This window comes from Ranitomeya variabilis, chromosome 5, assembly GCF_051348905.1.
Source record: "Ranitomeya variabilis isolate aRanVar5 chromosome 5, aRanVar5.hap1, whole genome shotgun sequence".
NCBI lineage: Eukaryota > Metazoa > Chordata > Amphibia > Anura > Dendrobatidae > Ranitomeya > Ranitomeya variabilis.
The window spans coordinates 182,625,350-182,642,711 of record NC_135236.1 but is presented as its reverse complement, the minus strand read 5'-3'; the positions used below and the strand labels follow the sequence as shown (position 1 = coordinate 182,642,711).

Here is a 17,362-nt window from a genome sequence, read left to right as displayed (position 1 = left end):
GGCGGTATGGTAATAAAGCGTTGTTTTTTGCCTCGTTTTTTTTTTTTTTTCTTACGGTGTTTACTGAAGGGGTTAACTAGTGGGCCAGTTTTATAGGTTGGGTCGTTACGGACGCGGCGATACTAAATATGTGTACTTTTATTGTTTTTGTTTGTTTTTTTTAGATAAAGAAATGTATTTATGGGAATATTATTTTTTTTTTTTATTATTATTTATTTAGGAATTTTTTTTATTTTTTTTTACACATGTGGAAATTTTTTTTTTTACTTTTTTACTTTGTCCCAGGGGGGGACATCACAGATCGCAGATCTGATAGTGTGCACAGCACTCTATCAGATCCGCGATCATACTTTCATCGGAGCAGGCTGCAGCTTTCATCTGCAGCCTGCTCCGACCCGGAAGTGCTCCCTGCAGGACCCGGATACAGCCCCTCGGCCATTTTGGATCCGGGGCCTGCAGGGAGAAGACGTTCGGTACGAGGTGAGTACATCACCTTGTACCGATCGTCTCAGGGAAGCACGCAGGGAGCCCCCTCCCTGCGCGATGCTTCCCTGTACCGCCGGTACACCGCGATCATGTTTGATCGCGGTGTGCCGGGGGTTAATGTGCCGGGGGCGGTCCGTGACCGCTCCTGGCACATAGTGCCGGATGTCAGCTGCGATATGCAGCCGACACTCGGCCGCGATCGGCCGCGCTCCCCCCGTGAGCGCGGCCGATCGCGTATGACGTACTATCCCGTCGGCGGTCATGGGGGCCCACCCCACCTCGACGGGATAGTACGTCAAATGTCGGGAAGGGGTTAATGGTCGCAGAGGACTCATTTTAGACGTGTTCAGTTCCCCATGGGCAAGGAGACTAAGTTTCTTAGCCACCTTGCACACATGCAGCATTACTGTCGTACAAGGTGGCTGTAAAACGTAGAAACACCTGGGGGAGGGGGGACAGGTTTACTTCAATTTCAGTTCTTGTGTCTGCGTGGCTTTTGCAGGACACGATGCCGGCTACACAGCAGGGGAACAGCTGGCGGTGCTGAACCCCACTGACACATTGGCTGGTGTTTTTCTCTGTGCAGCTAGCAGTACCGGGCCCTAACTGGCGGTGTTGGAGCCCAGGGTCAGCAGGAGGAGGAGAGGGAGCAGAGTGTAGGCCGAAGCCTGCACTGGAGCAAGTTGAAAGGGAAACTTTAACCCCCCCCTAGGCGTTTGTAGCTGAAAGAGCCATCGTGTACAGCACTAATGCTGGAAAAGGTAAACTTAGCTCTTTTAATTATGGTCCTTGCACATGCTGAACCTAACACTTATGAAAAGTGTCCCCTCCTACCGTGATACCGTCCGGTAGGTGGAACTTTCCTTTGTGATGTGACGCAGCACAGCCATCATTCTTACCCCCTTGGCGCCGTGCGCCGCCTCCTCAGCGTTGTTTGAATCAGTCCCGGAGCCTGTGCTGTTAGGTTAGCCCTTGGCCATGCACAAATTTTGCGCTGCCCGTCTTCTGACATCATTTGGTGTCAGGCTGGCTGCGCCTGTGCGGCCGCGCTGGCCGAGATCCCGCCTCGTACTGTCTTCTGATTTCATCCCACTGGGGGCCTGAGATCCGTGGCCATGCGCAGTGCATATCCTCGCCTCTCACTCCCCTCCCTACGGCTTCTTCAGACTGTGCGGTGTCACGGCCGTGGCATGCTATTAGGGACCAGCTGACACCGCACAGTTTGAAGAAGCCATAGGGAGATGAGTGAGAGGTGGAGGTTCAGATATGCACTGCGCATGTCCATGGATCTCAGGCCCCCAGTGGGATGAAATCAGAAGACAGTACGAGGCGGGATCTCGGCCAGCGCGGCCGCACAGGCGCAGCCAGCCTGACACCAAATGATGTCAGAAGATGGGCAGCGCAAAATGTGTGCATGGCCAAGGGCTAACCTAACAGCGCAGGCTCCGGGACTGATTCAAACAACGCTGAGGAGGCGGCGCACAGCGCCAAGGGGGTAAGAATGACGGCTGTGCTGCGTCACATCACAAAGGAAAGTTCCACCTACCGGACGGTATCACGGTAGGAGGGGACACTTCATAAGTGTTAGGTTCAGCATGTGCAAGGAGCACCACGAAAAGAGGCACTTTTTCCCTTTGCATCATTACTGCTGCACAAGGTGGCTCCTTCAGTAACAAACGCCTGGGGGGGGGGACAGGTTCCCTTACATTTAACTTGTTGTGCCTGCGTGGCGGTCGCAGTACACGTTGCCGTATACACAGCAGGGGAACAGCTGGCGGTGCTGAACCCCACTAACACATTGGCGAGGTGTTTGGCTCTGTGCGTACAGCACTTCTGGACGGCAACTAGCGGTGTTGTAGCCCAGGGACAGGTGGAGGAGGAGGAGGTGGAGGAGGTAGGAGGGATTGCCACACACACAGCAGGGGAACAGCTGACGTTACTGAACCCCAATAACAGAGGAGGGACTGTTGACTGTGCGTACAGCACTACCAGGCAACAACTAGCGGTGTTGGAGCCCAGGGGCAGGTGGAGGAGGAGGAGGTGGAGGAGGGATTGCCACACACACAGCAGGGGAACAGCTGACGTTACTGAACCCCAATAACAGAGGAGGGACTGTTGGGACTGTGCGTACAGCACTACCAGGCAACAACTAGCGGTGTTGGAGCCCAGGGACAGGTGGAGGAGGAGGAGGTGGAGGAGGTAGGAGGGATTGCCACACACACAGCAGGGGAACAGCTGACGTTACTGAACCCCAATAACAGAGGAGGGACTGTTGACTGTGCGTACAGCACTACCAGGCAACAACTAGCGGTGTTGGAGCCCAGGGACAGGTGGAGGAGGAGGAGGTGGAGGAGGGATTGCCACACACACAGCAGGGGAACAGCTGACGTTACTGAACCCCAATAACAGAGGAGGGACTGTTGGGACTGTGCGTACAGCACTACCAGGCAACAACTAGCGGTGTTGGAGCCCAGGGACAGGTGGAGGAGGAGGTGGAGGAGGTAGGAGGGATTGCCACACACACAGCAGGGGAACAGCTGACGTTACTGAACCCCAATAACAGAGGAGGGACTGTTGACTGCGTACAGCACTACCAGGCAACAACTAGCGGTGTTGGAGCCCAGGGACAGGTGGAGGAGGAGGAGGTGGAGGAGGGATTGCCACACACACAGCAGGGGAACAGCTGATGTTACTGAACCCCAATAACAGAGGAGGGACTGTTGGGACTGTGCGTACAGCACTACCAGGCAACAACTAGCGGTGTTGGAGCCCAGGGACAGGTGGAGGAGGAGGAGGTGGAGGAGGGATTGCCACACACACAGCAGGGGAACAGCTGACGTTACTGAACCCCAATAACAGAGGAGGGACTGTTGGGACTGTGCGTACAGCACTACCAGGCAACAACTAGCGGTGTTGGAGCCCAGGGACAGGTGGAGGAGGAGGAGGTGGAGGAGGGATTGCCACACACACAGCAGGGGAACAGCTGACGTTACTGAACCCCAATAACAGAGGAGGGACTGTTGGGACTGTGCGTACAGCACTACCAGGCAACAACTAGCGGTGTTGGAGCCCAGGGACAGGTGGAGGAGGAGGAGGTGGAGGAGGTAGGAGGGATTGCCACACACACAGCAGGGGAACAGCTGACGTTACTGAACCCCAATAACAGAGGAGGGACTGTTGACTGTGCGTACAGCACTACCAGGCAACAACTAGCGGTGTTGGAGCCCAGGGACAGGTGGAGGAGGAGGAGGTGGAGGAGGGATTGCCACACACACAGCAGGGGAACAGCTGACGTTACTGAACCCCAATAACAGAGGAGGGACTGTTGGGACTGTGCGTACAGCACTACCAGGCAACAACTAGCGGTGTTGGAGCCCAGGGACAGGTGGAGGAGGAGGAGGTGGAGGAGGGATTGCCACACACACAGCAGGGGAACAGCTGACGTTACTGAACCCCAATAACAGAGGAGGGACTGTTGGGACTGTGCGTACAGCACTACCAGGCAACAACTAGCGGTGTTGGAGCCCAGGGACAGGTGGAGGAGGAGGAGGTGGAGGAGGGATTGCCACACACACAGCAGGGGAACAGCTGACGTTACTGAACCCCAATAACAGAGGAGGGACTGTTGACTGTGCGTACAGCACTACCAGGCAACAACTAGCAGTGTTGGAGCCCAGGGACAGGTGGAGGAGGAGGAGGTGGAGGAGGGATTGCCACACACACAGCAGGGGAACAGCTGACGTTACTGAACCCCAATAACAGAGGAGGGACTGTTGGGACTGTGCGTACAGCACTACCAGGCAACAACTAGCGGTGTTGGAGCCCAGGGACAGGTGGAGGAGGAGGAGGTGGAGGAGGGATTGCCACACACACAGCAGGGGAACAGCTGATGTTACTGAACCCCAATAACAGAGGAGGGACTGTTGGGACTGTGCGTACAGCACTACCAGGCAACAACTAGCGGTGTTGGAGCCCAGGGACAGGTGGAGGAGGAGGAGGTGGAGGAGGGATTGCCACACACACAGCAGGGGAACAGCTGACGTTACAGAACCCCAATAACAGAGGAGGGACTGTTGGGACTGTGCGTACAGCACTACCAGGCAACAACTAGCGGTGTTGGAGCCCAGGGACAGGTGGAGGAGGAGGAGGTGGAGGAGGGATTGCCACACACACAGCAGGGGAACAGCTGACGTTACTGAACCCCAATAACAGAGGAGGGACTGTTGACTGTGCGTACAGCACTACCAGGCAACAACTAGCGGTGTTGGAGCCCAGGGGCAGGTGGAGGAGGAGGAGGTGGAGGAGGGATTGCCACACACACAGCAGGGGAACAGCTGACGTTACTGAACCCCAATAACAGAGGAGGGACTGTTGGGACTGTGCGTACAGCACTACCAGGCAACAACTAGCGGTGTTGGAGCCCAGGGACAGGTGGAGGAGGAGGAGGTGGAGGAGGTAGGAGGGATTGCCACACACACAGCAGGGGAACAGCTGACGTTACTGAACCCCAATAACAGAGGAGGGACTGTTGACTGTGCGTACAGCACTACCAGGCAACAACTAGCGGTGTTGGAGCCCAGGGACAGGTGGAGGAGGAGGAGGTGGAGGAGGGATTGCCACACACACAGCAGGGGAACAGCTGACGTTACTGAACCCCAATAACAGAGGAGGGACTGTTGGGACTGTGCGTACAGCACTACCAGGCAACAACTAGCGGTGTTGGAGCCCAGGGACAGGTGGAGGAGGAGGTGGAGGAGGTAGGAGGGATTGCCACACACAGCAGGGGAACAGCTGACGTTACTGAACCCCAATAACAGAGGAGGGACTGTTGACTGCGTACAGCACTACCAGGCAACAACTAGCGGTGTTGGAGCCCAGGGACAGGTGGAGGAGGAGGAGGTGGAGGAGGGATTGCCACACACACAGCAGGGGAACAGCTGATGTTACTGAACCCCAATAACAGAGGAGGGACTGTTGGGACTGTGCGTACAGCACTACCAGGCAACAACTAGCGGTGTTGGAGCCCAGGGACAGGTGGAGGAGGAGGAGGTGGAGGAGGGATTGCCACACACACAGCAGGGGAACAGCTGACGTTACTGAACCCCAATAACAGAGGAGGGACTGTTGGGACTGTGCGTACAGCACTACCAGGCAACAACTAGCGGTGTTGGAGCCCAGGGACAGGTGGAGGAGGAGGAGGTGGAGGAGGGATTGCCACACACACAGCAGGGGAACAGCTGACGTTACTGAATCCCAATAACAGAGGAGGGACTGTTGGGACTGTGCGTACAGCACTACCAGGCAACAACTAGCGGTGTTGGAGCCCAGGGACAGGTGGAGGAGGAGGATGTGGAGGAGGTAGGAGGGATTGCCACACACACAGCAGGGGAACAGCTGACGTTACTGAACCCCAATAACAGAGGAGGGACTGTTGACTGTGCGTACAGCACTACCAGGCAACAACTAGCGGTGTTGGAGCCCAGGGACAGGTGGAGGAGGAGGAGGTGGAGGAGGGATTGCCACACACACAGCAGGGGAACAGCTGACGTTACTGAACCCCAATAACAGAGGAGGGACTGTTGGGACTGTGCGTACAGCACTACCAGGCAACAACTAGCGGTGTTGGAGCCCAGGGACAGGTGGAGGAGGTGGAGGAGGGATTGCCACACACACAGCAGGGGAACAGCTGACGTTACTGAACCCCAATAACAGAGGAGGGACTGTTGGGACTGTGCGTACAGCACTACCAGGCAACAACTAGCGGTGTTGGAGCCCAGGGACAGGTGGAGGAGGAGGAGGTGGAGGAGGGATTGCCACACACACAGCAGGGGAACAGCTGACGTTACTGAACCCCAATAACAGAGGAGGGACTGTTGACTGTGCGTACAGCACTACCAGGCAACAACTAGCGGTGTTGGAGCCCAGGGACAGGTGGAGGAGGAGGAGGTGGAGGAGGGATTGCCACACACACAGCAGGGGAACAGCTGACGTTACTGAACCCCAATAACAGAGGAGGGACTGTTGGGACTGTGCGTACAGCACTACCAGGCAACAACTAGCGGTGTTGGAGCCCAGGGACAGGTGGAGGAGGAGGAGGTGGAGGAGGGATTGCCACACACACAGCAGGGGAACAGCTGATGTTACTGAACCCCAATAACAGAGGAGGGACTGTTGGGACTGTGCGTACAGCACTACCAGGCAACAACTAGCGGTGTTGGAGCCCAGGGACAGGTGGAGGAGGAGGTGGAGGAGGGATTGCCACACACACAGCAGGGGAACAGCTGACGTTACAGAACCCCAATAACAGAGGAGGGACTGTTGGGACTGTGCGTACAGCACTACCAGGCAACAACTAGCGGTGTTGGAGCCCAGGGACAGGTGGAGGAGGAGGAGGTGGAGGAGGGATTGCCACACACACAGCAGGGGAACAGCTGACGTTACTGAACCCCAATAACAGAGGAGGGACTGTTGACTGTGCGTACAGCACTACCAGGCAACAACTAGCGGTGTTGGAGCCCAGGGACAGGTGGAGGAGGAGGAGGTGGAGGAGGGATTGCCACACACACAGCAGGGGAACAGCTGACGTTACTGAACCCCAATAACAGAGGAGGGACTGTTGGGACTGTGCGTACAGCACTACCAGGCAACAACTAGCGGTGTTGGAGCCCAGGGACAGGTGGAGGAGGAGGAGGTGGAGGAGGGATTGCCACACACACAGCAGGGGAACAGCTGACGTTACTGAACCCCAATAACAGAGGAGGGACTGTTGACTGTGCGTACAGCACTACCAGGCAACAACTAGCAGTGTTGGAGCCCAGGGACAGGTGGAGGAGGAGGAGGTGGAGGAGGGATTGCCACACACACAGCAGGGGAACAGCTGACGTTACTGAACCCCAATAACAGAGGAGGGACTGTTGGGACTGTGCGTACAGCACTACCAGGCAACAACTAGCGGTGTTGGAGCCCAGGGACAGGTGGAGGAGGAGGAGGTGGAGGGATTGCCACACACACAGCAGGGGAACAGCTGACGTTACTGAACCCCAATAACAGAGGAGGGACTGTTGGGACTGTGCGTACAGCACTACCAGGCAACAACTAGCGGTGTTGGAGCCCAGGGACAGGTGGAGGAGGAGGAGGTGGAGGAGGGATTGCCACACACACAGCAGGGGAACAGCTGACGTTACTGAACCCCAATAACAGAGGAGGGACTGTTGACTGTGCGTACAGCACTACCAGGCAACAACTAGCGGTGTTGGAGCCCAGGGACAGGTGGAGGAGGAGGAGGTGGAGGAGGGATTGCCACACACACAGCAGGGGAACAGCTGACGTTACTGAACCCCAATAACAGAGGAGGGACTGTTGGGACTGTGCGTACAGCACTACCAGGCAACAACTAGCGGTGTTGGAGCCCAGGGACAGGTGGAGGAGGAGGAGGTGGAGGAGGGATTGCCACACACACAGCAGGGGAACAGCTGACGTTACTGAACCCCAATAACAGAGGAGGGACTGTTGACTGTGCGTACAGCACTACCAGGCAACAACTAGCAGTGTTGGAGCCCAGGGACAGGTGGAGGAGGAGGAGGTGGAGGAGGGATTGCCACACACACAGCAGGGGAACAGCTGACGTTACTGAACCCCAATAACAGAGGAGGGACTGTTGGGACTGTGCGTACAGCACTACCAGGCAACAACTAGCGGTGTTGGAGCCCAGGGACAGGTGGAGGAGGAGGAGGTGGAGGAGGGATTGCCACACACACAGCAGGGGAACAGCTGACGTTACTGAACCCCAATAACAGAGGAGGGACTGTTGGGACTGTGCGTACAGCACTACCAGGCAACAACTAGCGGTGTTGGAGCCCAGGGACAGGTGGAGGAGGAGGAGGTGGAGGAGGTAGGAGGGATTGCCACACACACAGCAGGGGAACAGCTGACGTTACTGAACCCCAATAACAGAGGAGGGACTGTTGACTGTGCGTACAGCACTACCAGGCAACAACTAGCGGTGTTGGAGCCCAGGGACAGGTGGAGGAGGAGGAGGTGGAGGAGGGATTGCCACACACACAGCAGGGGAACAGCTGACGTTACTGAACCCCAATAACAGAGGAGGGACTGTTGACTGTGCGTACAGCACTACCAGGCAACAACTAGCGGTGTTGGAGCCCAGGGACAGGTGGAGGAGGAGGAGGTGGAGGAGGGATTGCCACACACACAGCAGGGGAACAGCTGACGTTACTGAACCCCAATAACAGAGGAGGGACTGTTGGGACTGTGCGTACAGCACTACCAGGCAACAACTAGCGGTGTTGGAGCCCAGGGACAGGTGGAGGAGGAGGAGGTGGAGGAGGGATTGCCACACACACAGCAGGGGAACAGCTGACGTTACTGAACCCCAATAACAGAGGAGGGACTGTTGGGACTGTGCGTACAGCACTACCAGGCAACAACTAGCGGTGTTGGAGCCCAGGGACAGGTGGAGGAGGAGGAGGTGGAGGAGGGATTGCCACACACAGCAGGGGAACAGCTGACGTTACTGAACCCCAATAACAGAGGAGGGACTGTTGACTGTGCGTACAGCACTACCAGGCAACAACTAGCGGTGTTGGAGCCCAGGGACAGGTGGAGGAGGAGGAGGTGGAGGAGGGATTGCCACACACACAGCAGGGGAACAGCTGATGTTACTGAACCCCAATAACAGAGGAGGGACTGTTGACTGTGCGTACAGCACTACCAGGCAACAACTAGCGGTGTTGGAGCCCAGGGACAGGTGGAGGAGGAGGAGGTGGAGGAGGTAGGAGGGATTGCCACACACACAGCAGGGGAACAGCTGACGTTACTGAACCCCAATAACAGAGGAGGGACTGTTGACTGTGCGTACAGCACTACCAGGCAACAACTAGCGGTGTTGGAGCCCAGGGACAGGTGGAAAAGCAGAGGAACACAATGTAGGCCGAAGCCTGAGAAAGTCGAAAGGGAACCTTTAACCCCCCCCAAGGCGTTTGTAGCTGAAAGAGCCAGCTTGTGCAGCACAAAAGATGCAAAAGGAAAAGGTGGCTCTTTTCATCATGCTCCTTGCAAACACAGAACTAAACACTTATAAAATGTGTCCCCTGAAACCGTGAAACCGTCCCGGAGGTGGGACTTTCCTTCGTAATATGACGCAGCACAGCCGTCATTCCTCCCCCCCGGGCGCCGCGCCCCGGCTCCTCAGCGTAGTTTGATTCCGTCCCGGAGCCTGCGCTGTTATGTTATCCCTTGGCCAGGCACACTTAGCGCTGCCCATCTTCTGACATCATTTGGTGTCAGGCTGGCTGCGCCTGTGCGGCCGCGCTGGCCGAGAGCCCGCCTCGCAGTGTCTTCTGATTTTATCCCACTGGGGGCCTGGGATCCATGGCCATGCGCAGTGCATATCCTCGCCTCTCACTCCCCTCCCTACGGCTTCTTAAGACTGTGCGGTGTCACGGCCGTGGCATGCTATTAGGGACCAGCTGACACCGAACAGTCTGAAGAAGCCGTAGGGAGATGAGTGAGAGGTGGAGGTTCAGATATGCACTGCGCATGTCCATGGATCCCAGGCCCCCAGTGGGATTAAATCAGAAGACACTGTGAGGCGGGCCCTCGGCCAGCGCGGCCGCACAGGCGCAGCCATCCTGACACCAAATGATGCCAGAAGACGGGCAGCGCTAAGTGTGCCTGGCCACGGGATAACATAACAGCGCAGGCTCCGGGACGGAATCAAACAACGCTGAGGAGCCGGGGCGCGGCGCCGGGGGGGGGAGGAATGACGGCTGTGCTGCGTCATATTACGAAGGAAAGTCCCACCTCCGGGACGGTTTTACGGTATCAGTGGACACATTTTATAAGTGTTAAGTTCTGCGTGTGCAAGGAGCTAAACCAAAATAGCTACCTTTTCCTTGTGCAGCATTACTGCTGCACAAGGAGGCTCTTTCAGTAACAAACGCCTTGGGGGGGGGGACAGATTCCCTTACATTTCAGTTGTTGTGTCAGCATGGCGGTCGCATGACACATTGCCAGCTACACAGCTGGGGATCAGCTGACGTTACTGAAACCCAAGAACACTGGGTCGTATGTTTTGACTGTGCAGACGGCACTTCTGAGCCTCAACTGGCGGTGTTGGAGCCCAGGAATTTAAGTTCAGGTGGTAGAAAGATGAACACAACAGGAGACCTGGATAACGTATACAGTGACCTAATTATTTAATCAGGAGGAGGAGTGGCAAATTCCTGCGAGATCCAGGCCTTGTTCATTTTCAGGAAAGTAAGCCGGTCAACGTTATCGGAGGATAGTCGCATGCGACGGTCAGTTAGTACACCACCTGCAGCACTAAAGACACGTTCCGATAATACACTGGCCGCAGGGCAAGACAGCACCTCCAATGCATACTGGCTTAGCTCTGGCCATGTATCCAGCTTTGAGACCCAAAACTTGAAAGGGGAAGAGCCGTCTGGGAGTACAGCAAGAGGGCAAGACATGTAGTCTGTCACCATCTGACGGAACCGTTGCCTTCTGCTGACTGGAGCCGTCTGTGATGGTGTAGACTTTTGTGGGGGGCACAGAAAACTGTGCCACAGTTGGGCCATACTGGTCTTGCCTTGGGCAGAGGCACTGCTTCTGCTCCCTCTTTGTGCAGAGCCTCCACCACTGCCTGGACGCACTGAGCTGCTTTGGAATGCACTAGCAGCACTTCTCTCAGTTGGAATGGAGAAGATGATGGAATTGACCAGTGTGTCTTGGTACTCCCGCATTTTTCGCTCCCGGTTCAACGGTGTGATGAGGCTTTCTACGTTGTCCCGGTAGCGAGGATCGAGGAGGGTGAACACCCAATAATCAGACATGTTGAGAATGTGGGCGATGCGGCGGTCGTTTCTCAGGCACTGCAGCATGTAATCCACCATGTGCTGCAGACTGCCAACTGCCCAAGAAACGCTGTCCCCTGCTGGAGGCGTGATCTCTGCCCGCTCGTCATCACCCCACCCTCGCTGTACACACTGAGTACTGGACAATTGTGTAACTCCCTCCTCTGGACGGATGTCTTCCTCCTCCATTGACTCCTCCTCATCCTCCTCACAAACTGTCCCCTGCCTACGCGTTTGTGAGGAACCACGTGGCGCTGACTGTCCAGAAGATGATGGAAATGGTGAATCCTCATCCTCCACCTCTTCCACAACATCATCCCTTAGCGCTTGCAGTGATTTTTCAAGCAGGCAGATAAGGGGGACAGTCATGCTGACTAGTGCATCATCTGCACTCGCCATCCGCGTGGAATAATCAAAGGGACGCAAAACCTGGCAGACGTCATTCATAGTGGCCCACTCTGTGGTTGTGAAGTCTGTACGGCGCTGAGTGCGACTTCTTTGCGCCTGAAGCAGCTGGTACTCCATTACAGCTTGCTGCTGCTCACACAACCGCTCCAACATATGTAACGTGGAATTCCACCTGGTAGGTAGGTCACATATGATGCGATGTTCCGGCAGGCGGTGTCGGCGCTGCAGAGCCGCAATGCGCGCTTTTGCCGTGCTGGAACGCCGCAAGTGAGCACACTCTAGGCGGACCTTGTGCAGCAGTGCATCAAGATCCGGATATTCCCTCAAAAAGCTCTGCACGACCAAATTGAGCACATGTGCCAGACATGGGATGTGAGTGAGGTTGCCGAGGCCCAGAGCTGCCACCAGATTTCGGCCATTATCACACACTACCATGCCTGGCTGGAGATTCGCTGGCACAAACCACACATCGCTCTCCTGCTTGATGGCATTCCAGAGCTCCTGCGCTGTGTGGCTACGATTCCCCAAAAAAATTAATTTCAAGACGGCCTGTTGACGTTTGGCCACGGCTGTGCTCATGTCGGTCGTAACAGGTACACGTTCATCACGGGTCCATGTGGAAGTGGACTGTGACGGCTCCTGCAGCGATGATTCTGAGGAACTGGTGTAAGAGGAGGAGTCAATGCGTACAGAATGGATTCCTGCAATCCTTGGAGTGGGCAGGACACGTCCTGCGCCACTCGCACGGTCTGTACCCGGCTCAATGACATTAACCCAATGGGCAGTGAGGGAAAGGTATCGCCCCTGTCCATGTTGACTGGTCCACGCATCGGTGGTGAGGTGGACCTTGCTACTGACGGCGTTCAGTAGCGCGTGTTTTATGTGTCCCTCCACATGCTTGTGCAGGGCAGGGACGGCTTGCCTGCTGAAGTAAAAGCGGCTGGGCACATTGTACTGTGGGACTGCCAATGACATCAAGTCACGGAAGCTGTCAGTCTCCACCAGCCTGAATGACAGCATTTCCAGTGACAGAAGTTTGGCAATGCCTGCAGTCAGAGCCTGTGCTCGTGGGTGGTTTGACGAGAAAGGCCGCCTTTTCTCCCATGCCTGTACTACCGATGGCTGTAGACTGGGCTGGGAGTGTGTGGATGACTGGGAAAGTGGTGCTGCGGGTGGAATTACAGCGGGTCTCTGGACAACAGGGCCAGAGGTTCTTCCACGGCGATCCTGGGAGGAAGCCGAACCAGCTGCGTGTGAGCTGGAGGAAGAGGCAACACGAGCTGAAGAGGTGGTAGCTGCCGCTCTTGGTTGGCCTAGCTCTTCAGTGTGTTTTTCTAACAACGCCGGGTGCCTGGTGCGCACATGTTTCCACATGTTGGAGGTATTGAGGCTGCTGACATTTTTCCCTCTTTTGACTTTTTGATGACACACCTTGCATCTGACATAGCAAATGTCATCTGCAACTGTGTCAAAAAAGGACCAGGCACTGCAAGTCTTGGGAGCGCCCTTTTTGGCTTTTGGAAGAGACATGCTCCTAACGGGTGCCAAAGCGGAGGCTGCAGGATCCGCAGTCTTCCCCCTCCCTCTCCCTCTTTGGGCCGTACGGGGAATCTCTTCCTCAGAGCTGCTCCCACCACCTTCCTGTCCCTCACGCCAAGATGGGTCAAGGACCTCATCATCTACACTACCCTCTGCCCCCAACTGCTCCTCCTGGGTAGTCTCAGCAGCAGAGCACGCACCAGTAAGTGGCACCTGAGTGTCATCATCAGCTGATGCGGCCTGCGATGTGGTGACCGGAGCCACTGGCCCACCCGCCTCTTCAGAGGAAGAGAGAAAAAGCTGTTGGGCATCACTGCACCCTGCCTCTTCTTCCATTTCTCCAATGCTGCTTGGCTGGCCCCCTGTTTCCAAGCCAAGAGATTCAGAGAACAGAAGTAGAGACGGCTCCTGTCCTGGGCTCTCTGTCTGCCTGGGCAATTTGGCAGGTGGTGAAGAGACAGATGGCTGCTCTCCAGTGCTCTGTGTCTGAGAGGATGTGGCACTAATTGAAGTTGATGCATTAGCTGCCATCCATCCGACAACGGCTTCAATTTGGTCTTCACGCAGCAGCGGTGTACGGCGCTCTGACACAAAGCTGCGCATGAACGACTGTTGCCTGGTGAAAGTGGGTGCTGATGAGTCACCGGTGCCCGCAGCAGGCACAGAATCCCCACGTCCCCTCCCTGCTCCGCACCCACGCCCACGTGCCTTACTCACTGCCTTCTTCATCTTGGTTGACTGATAAAGATAAGCAGAAAAGTACTAACGGCTTTGTGTGCTTATTCCTGAGCAACTCCTCCTAACAGGTATAAGAAACACTAATTTTCTAAAGTGTGGACTAGACTTTAATATGAGCTAATGTGGCCTACACAAATGTAAAGTGGTGTAACTGGTGTGTTTGGTGAACTTTATTATTTATTTATTTTTTGGGGGCTGAACTGACAACGGATAGAGCTGCAGTCACACGGAGACCGTGCAGACAGACGTAAATGGCGCTGCAAGGCCCAAAAACCCTCCTCTACGTTATCCTATGTAGTGTTTTTCCACAAGTTAGCTGGAGACGGGTGGAAAGACACTAATAGGATTTTTTGGAAAAAATGTGCAGCAGCCTGCACTACTTAAAACAAAATGAAAATTGATTTGGCGGTATGACGCAGTGAAGAACCCTGAGCTGGAGACAACCAGGCTATGGCTGCTCACAGACTACAGGGCGAGCTGCAGTCACATGGAGACCGTGCAGACAGCCGTAAACGGCGCTGCAAGGCCCAAAAACCCTCCTCTACGTTATCCTATGTAGTGTTTTTCCACAAATTAGCTGGAGACGGGTGGAAAGACACTAATAGGAATTTTTTGAAAAAATGTGCAGCAGCCTGCACTACTTAAAACAAAATGAAAATTGATTTGGCGGTATGACGCAGTGAACAACCCTGAGCTGGAGACAACCAGGCTATGGCTGCTCACAGACTACAGGGCGAGCTGCAGTCACACGGAGACCGTGCAGACAGCCGTAAACGGCGCTGCAAGGCCCAAAAACCCTCCTCTACGTTATCCTATGTAGTGTTTTTCCACAAATTAGCTGGAGACGGGTGGAAAGACACTAATAGGATTTTTTTGAATAAATTAGCAGCAAACTACACTACTTGAAAAAAAAAAAAAAAAAAGAACAGTATGAGGCAATGAACCACCCTCCCTGAACTGAATACAACCAGCTATGGATGGCCTATGTGGCTGCACTCAGACTAGAGAGTGGGCTGCACTCACACACACACACACACACAGACCTTGCAGATCGCTGTGAAAACAGCGCTACAAGGCAAAAGCAAGGTGAATAGTAGGTGAACACAGCGGTTGCTAAATTAGCCTTTGGAAAGCACAAAGAAGCAAATCGCTATCTCTAAACTGTCCCTCAGTCAGCAAACAGCGTCCTGTCACTAACTGAATTCACAGCAGAGTGATCGCAAAATGGCGCCAGCGACTTTTAAACTGCATCATGACATCATTTCAGCAGCCAATCACAGCCTTGCCAGTAGTTTCATGCCCTCCATGCTAAACAGGATGTGCCCACACTTGGAATCATTCTCATTGGCTGAATTTCTGCATTTTGAATCTTAGAACTTCCAATTCCGGTATCCGATACGCGGCAAGTATCGGAATCCCGGTATCGGAATTCCGATACCGCAAGTATCGGCCGATACCCGATACTTGCGGTATCGGAATGCTCAACACTAATCATAATGTTTCACTCGTTGTAGTGTTTGCATGTACACAGAAGCTAGAAGCGAATCATCACTTTAGAGGTCTGAAAAGCAGAGCACTCTCTGCTCATGGATACACTTCATTACTAAGCTGTGCGTCCAGTGCATTCTTTATTAATGGAGTAACAGACCTGTCCTGGCACTATGCTGCCTTCACATAGCGCAGCATAGTCTGGTCACAGATAATCATAACATCTACAGTAACATCTTTCATCAATCAGTCTTTTCGCTTTTCTTCAAGGTCTCTCAGCACATAGCAACTTACCTTTAGAGATGATTTGTTTGTAGTTTTATCACTGGGATCATTTTTGGATGGGGCAGTTGTTCTTTCTGTGAGATCTGGCATTATGCTATTTTTGTTCTGTATATCAGATGTGGAAACATTTTGTACACTTGAGTGTGACAATTCATTGATTTCAGAGTACTTTTCTTCCAGACTTGACCCATCATCGCTGTTCTTGGTGTTACAAAGAATAAGAGACTTGGATATGGTGCGGAAGTTTTTCGGCTTCTTCATCTTTTTCCCAGTGCTATTCTGTCTGTCCATCTTTAATGAGGACATAAAGATGCTGGCTCTCTCGTAACCATATTTGTTGGGCATGTCAAGAGTTAGGCCTACATCACCCACAGTGAGACATTATCACTGAAAGAACAAAGAAACTTATTATGATGTTGTACATAGTTTAACATCTAGCATTTTGAAGCCAAAAACTCATGATTTTATTGCATAATGGAACCATTCACATTATGTGAGTTCTCATGATCAGCATCACCTCTCTGCAGAATGTCTTGTGTAACTTCCAACAGCCTATCATTACACTTACTTATCTTTATTTCTATGTAGTTTATTATATAACTAACTATATTATACAGGGTGGGCAATTTATATATATTTACTGGCCCATGATGACCAATCCACTTTCCAGGAAACTTTTCATGTAGGAATGCTTGGACCTTACACCCATAATGTGGTGGTGCACCATCTAGCTGGAAAAACTCAGGGAACATGCCATCTTCAGTGACTAAAGAGGGCACCATCATGATGGTGGTCGTGGGCCAGTTGAATGGCCACCAAGTTATCCCGATCTGATCCCTTTAGACTTTTATCTTTGGGGTCATCTGAAGGCAATTGTCTATGCTGTGAAGATACAAGATGTGCAGCATCTGAAACGACGGATACTGGAAGCCTGTGCTAGCTTTTCTCCTGCGGTGTTGCTATCGGTGTGTCAAGAGTGGGAGAAGAGGGTTGCATTGACAATCCAAAACAATGGGCTGCACTTTGAACACATTTTATAAGTGGTCATAAACTTGTAAATAACTCATGAAAGAATAAAGTTATGTTAAAACCGAGCACACCATTGTTTTTCTTGTGAAATTCTCAATGAGTTTGATGTGTCACATGACCCTCTTTCCATTGGAAAAAATAAAGTTCGATCCAAAATGTCCGACTTCAAAATAGCCGCCATGGTCACCGCCCATCTTGAAAAGTTTCCCCCTTCCCATATACTAATGTGCCACAAACAGGAAGCTGATATCACCAACCATTCCCATTTTATTTAGGAGTATCCATATAAATGGCCCACCCTGTGTATATATCTACTATATAATTGTCTAAGGGTCACTTCCGTCTTTCTGTCTGTCCTTCTGTCTGTCTGTCTGTCACGGATATTCATTGGTCGCGGCCTCTGTCTGTCATGGAATCCAAGTCGCTGATTGGTCGTGGCAAAACAGCCACGATCAATCAGCGACGGCCACAGTCCGGCGGAAAAATGGCCGCTCCTTCCTCCCCGCAGTCAGAGC

General features: G+C 53.6%; 1 protein-coding gene and 1 long non-coding RNA gene across 2 annotated transcripts in view; one reads left to right on the top strand and one right to left on the bottom strand.

Moving 5' to 3' along the window:
- IL16 (interleukin 16) overlaps window positions 1-17,362 on the bottom strand; it is a 248,252-nt gene that overhangs the window by 150,220 nt on the left and 80,670 nt on the right. The window contains exon 3 of the mRNA XM_077263616.1: window positions 15,828-16,205. Within this exon, the coding sequence (XP_077119731.1) occupies window positions 15,828-16,163 (336 nt within the window). The 5' untranslated portion in view covers window positions 16,164-16,205. The remainder of the gene's footprint in view (window positions 1-15,827; window positions 16,206-17,362) is intronic.
- Window positions 1-17,362, top strand: part of LOC143775461 (uncharacterized) — a 104,716-nt gene that overhangs the window by 22,956 nt on the left and 64,398 nt on the right. The window lies entirely within an intron of this gene.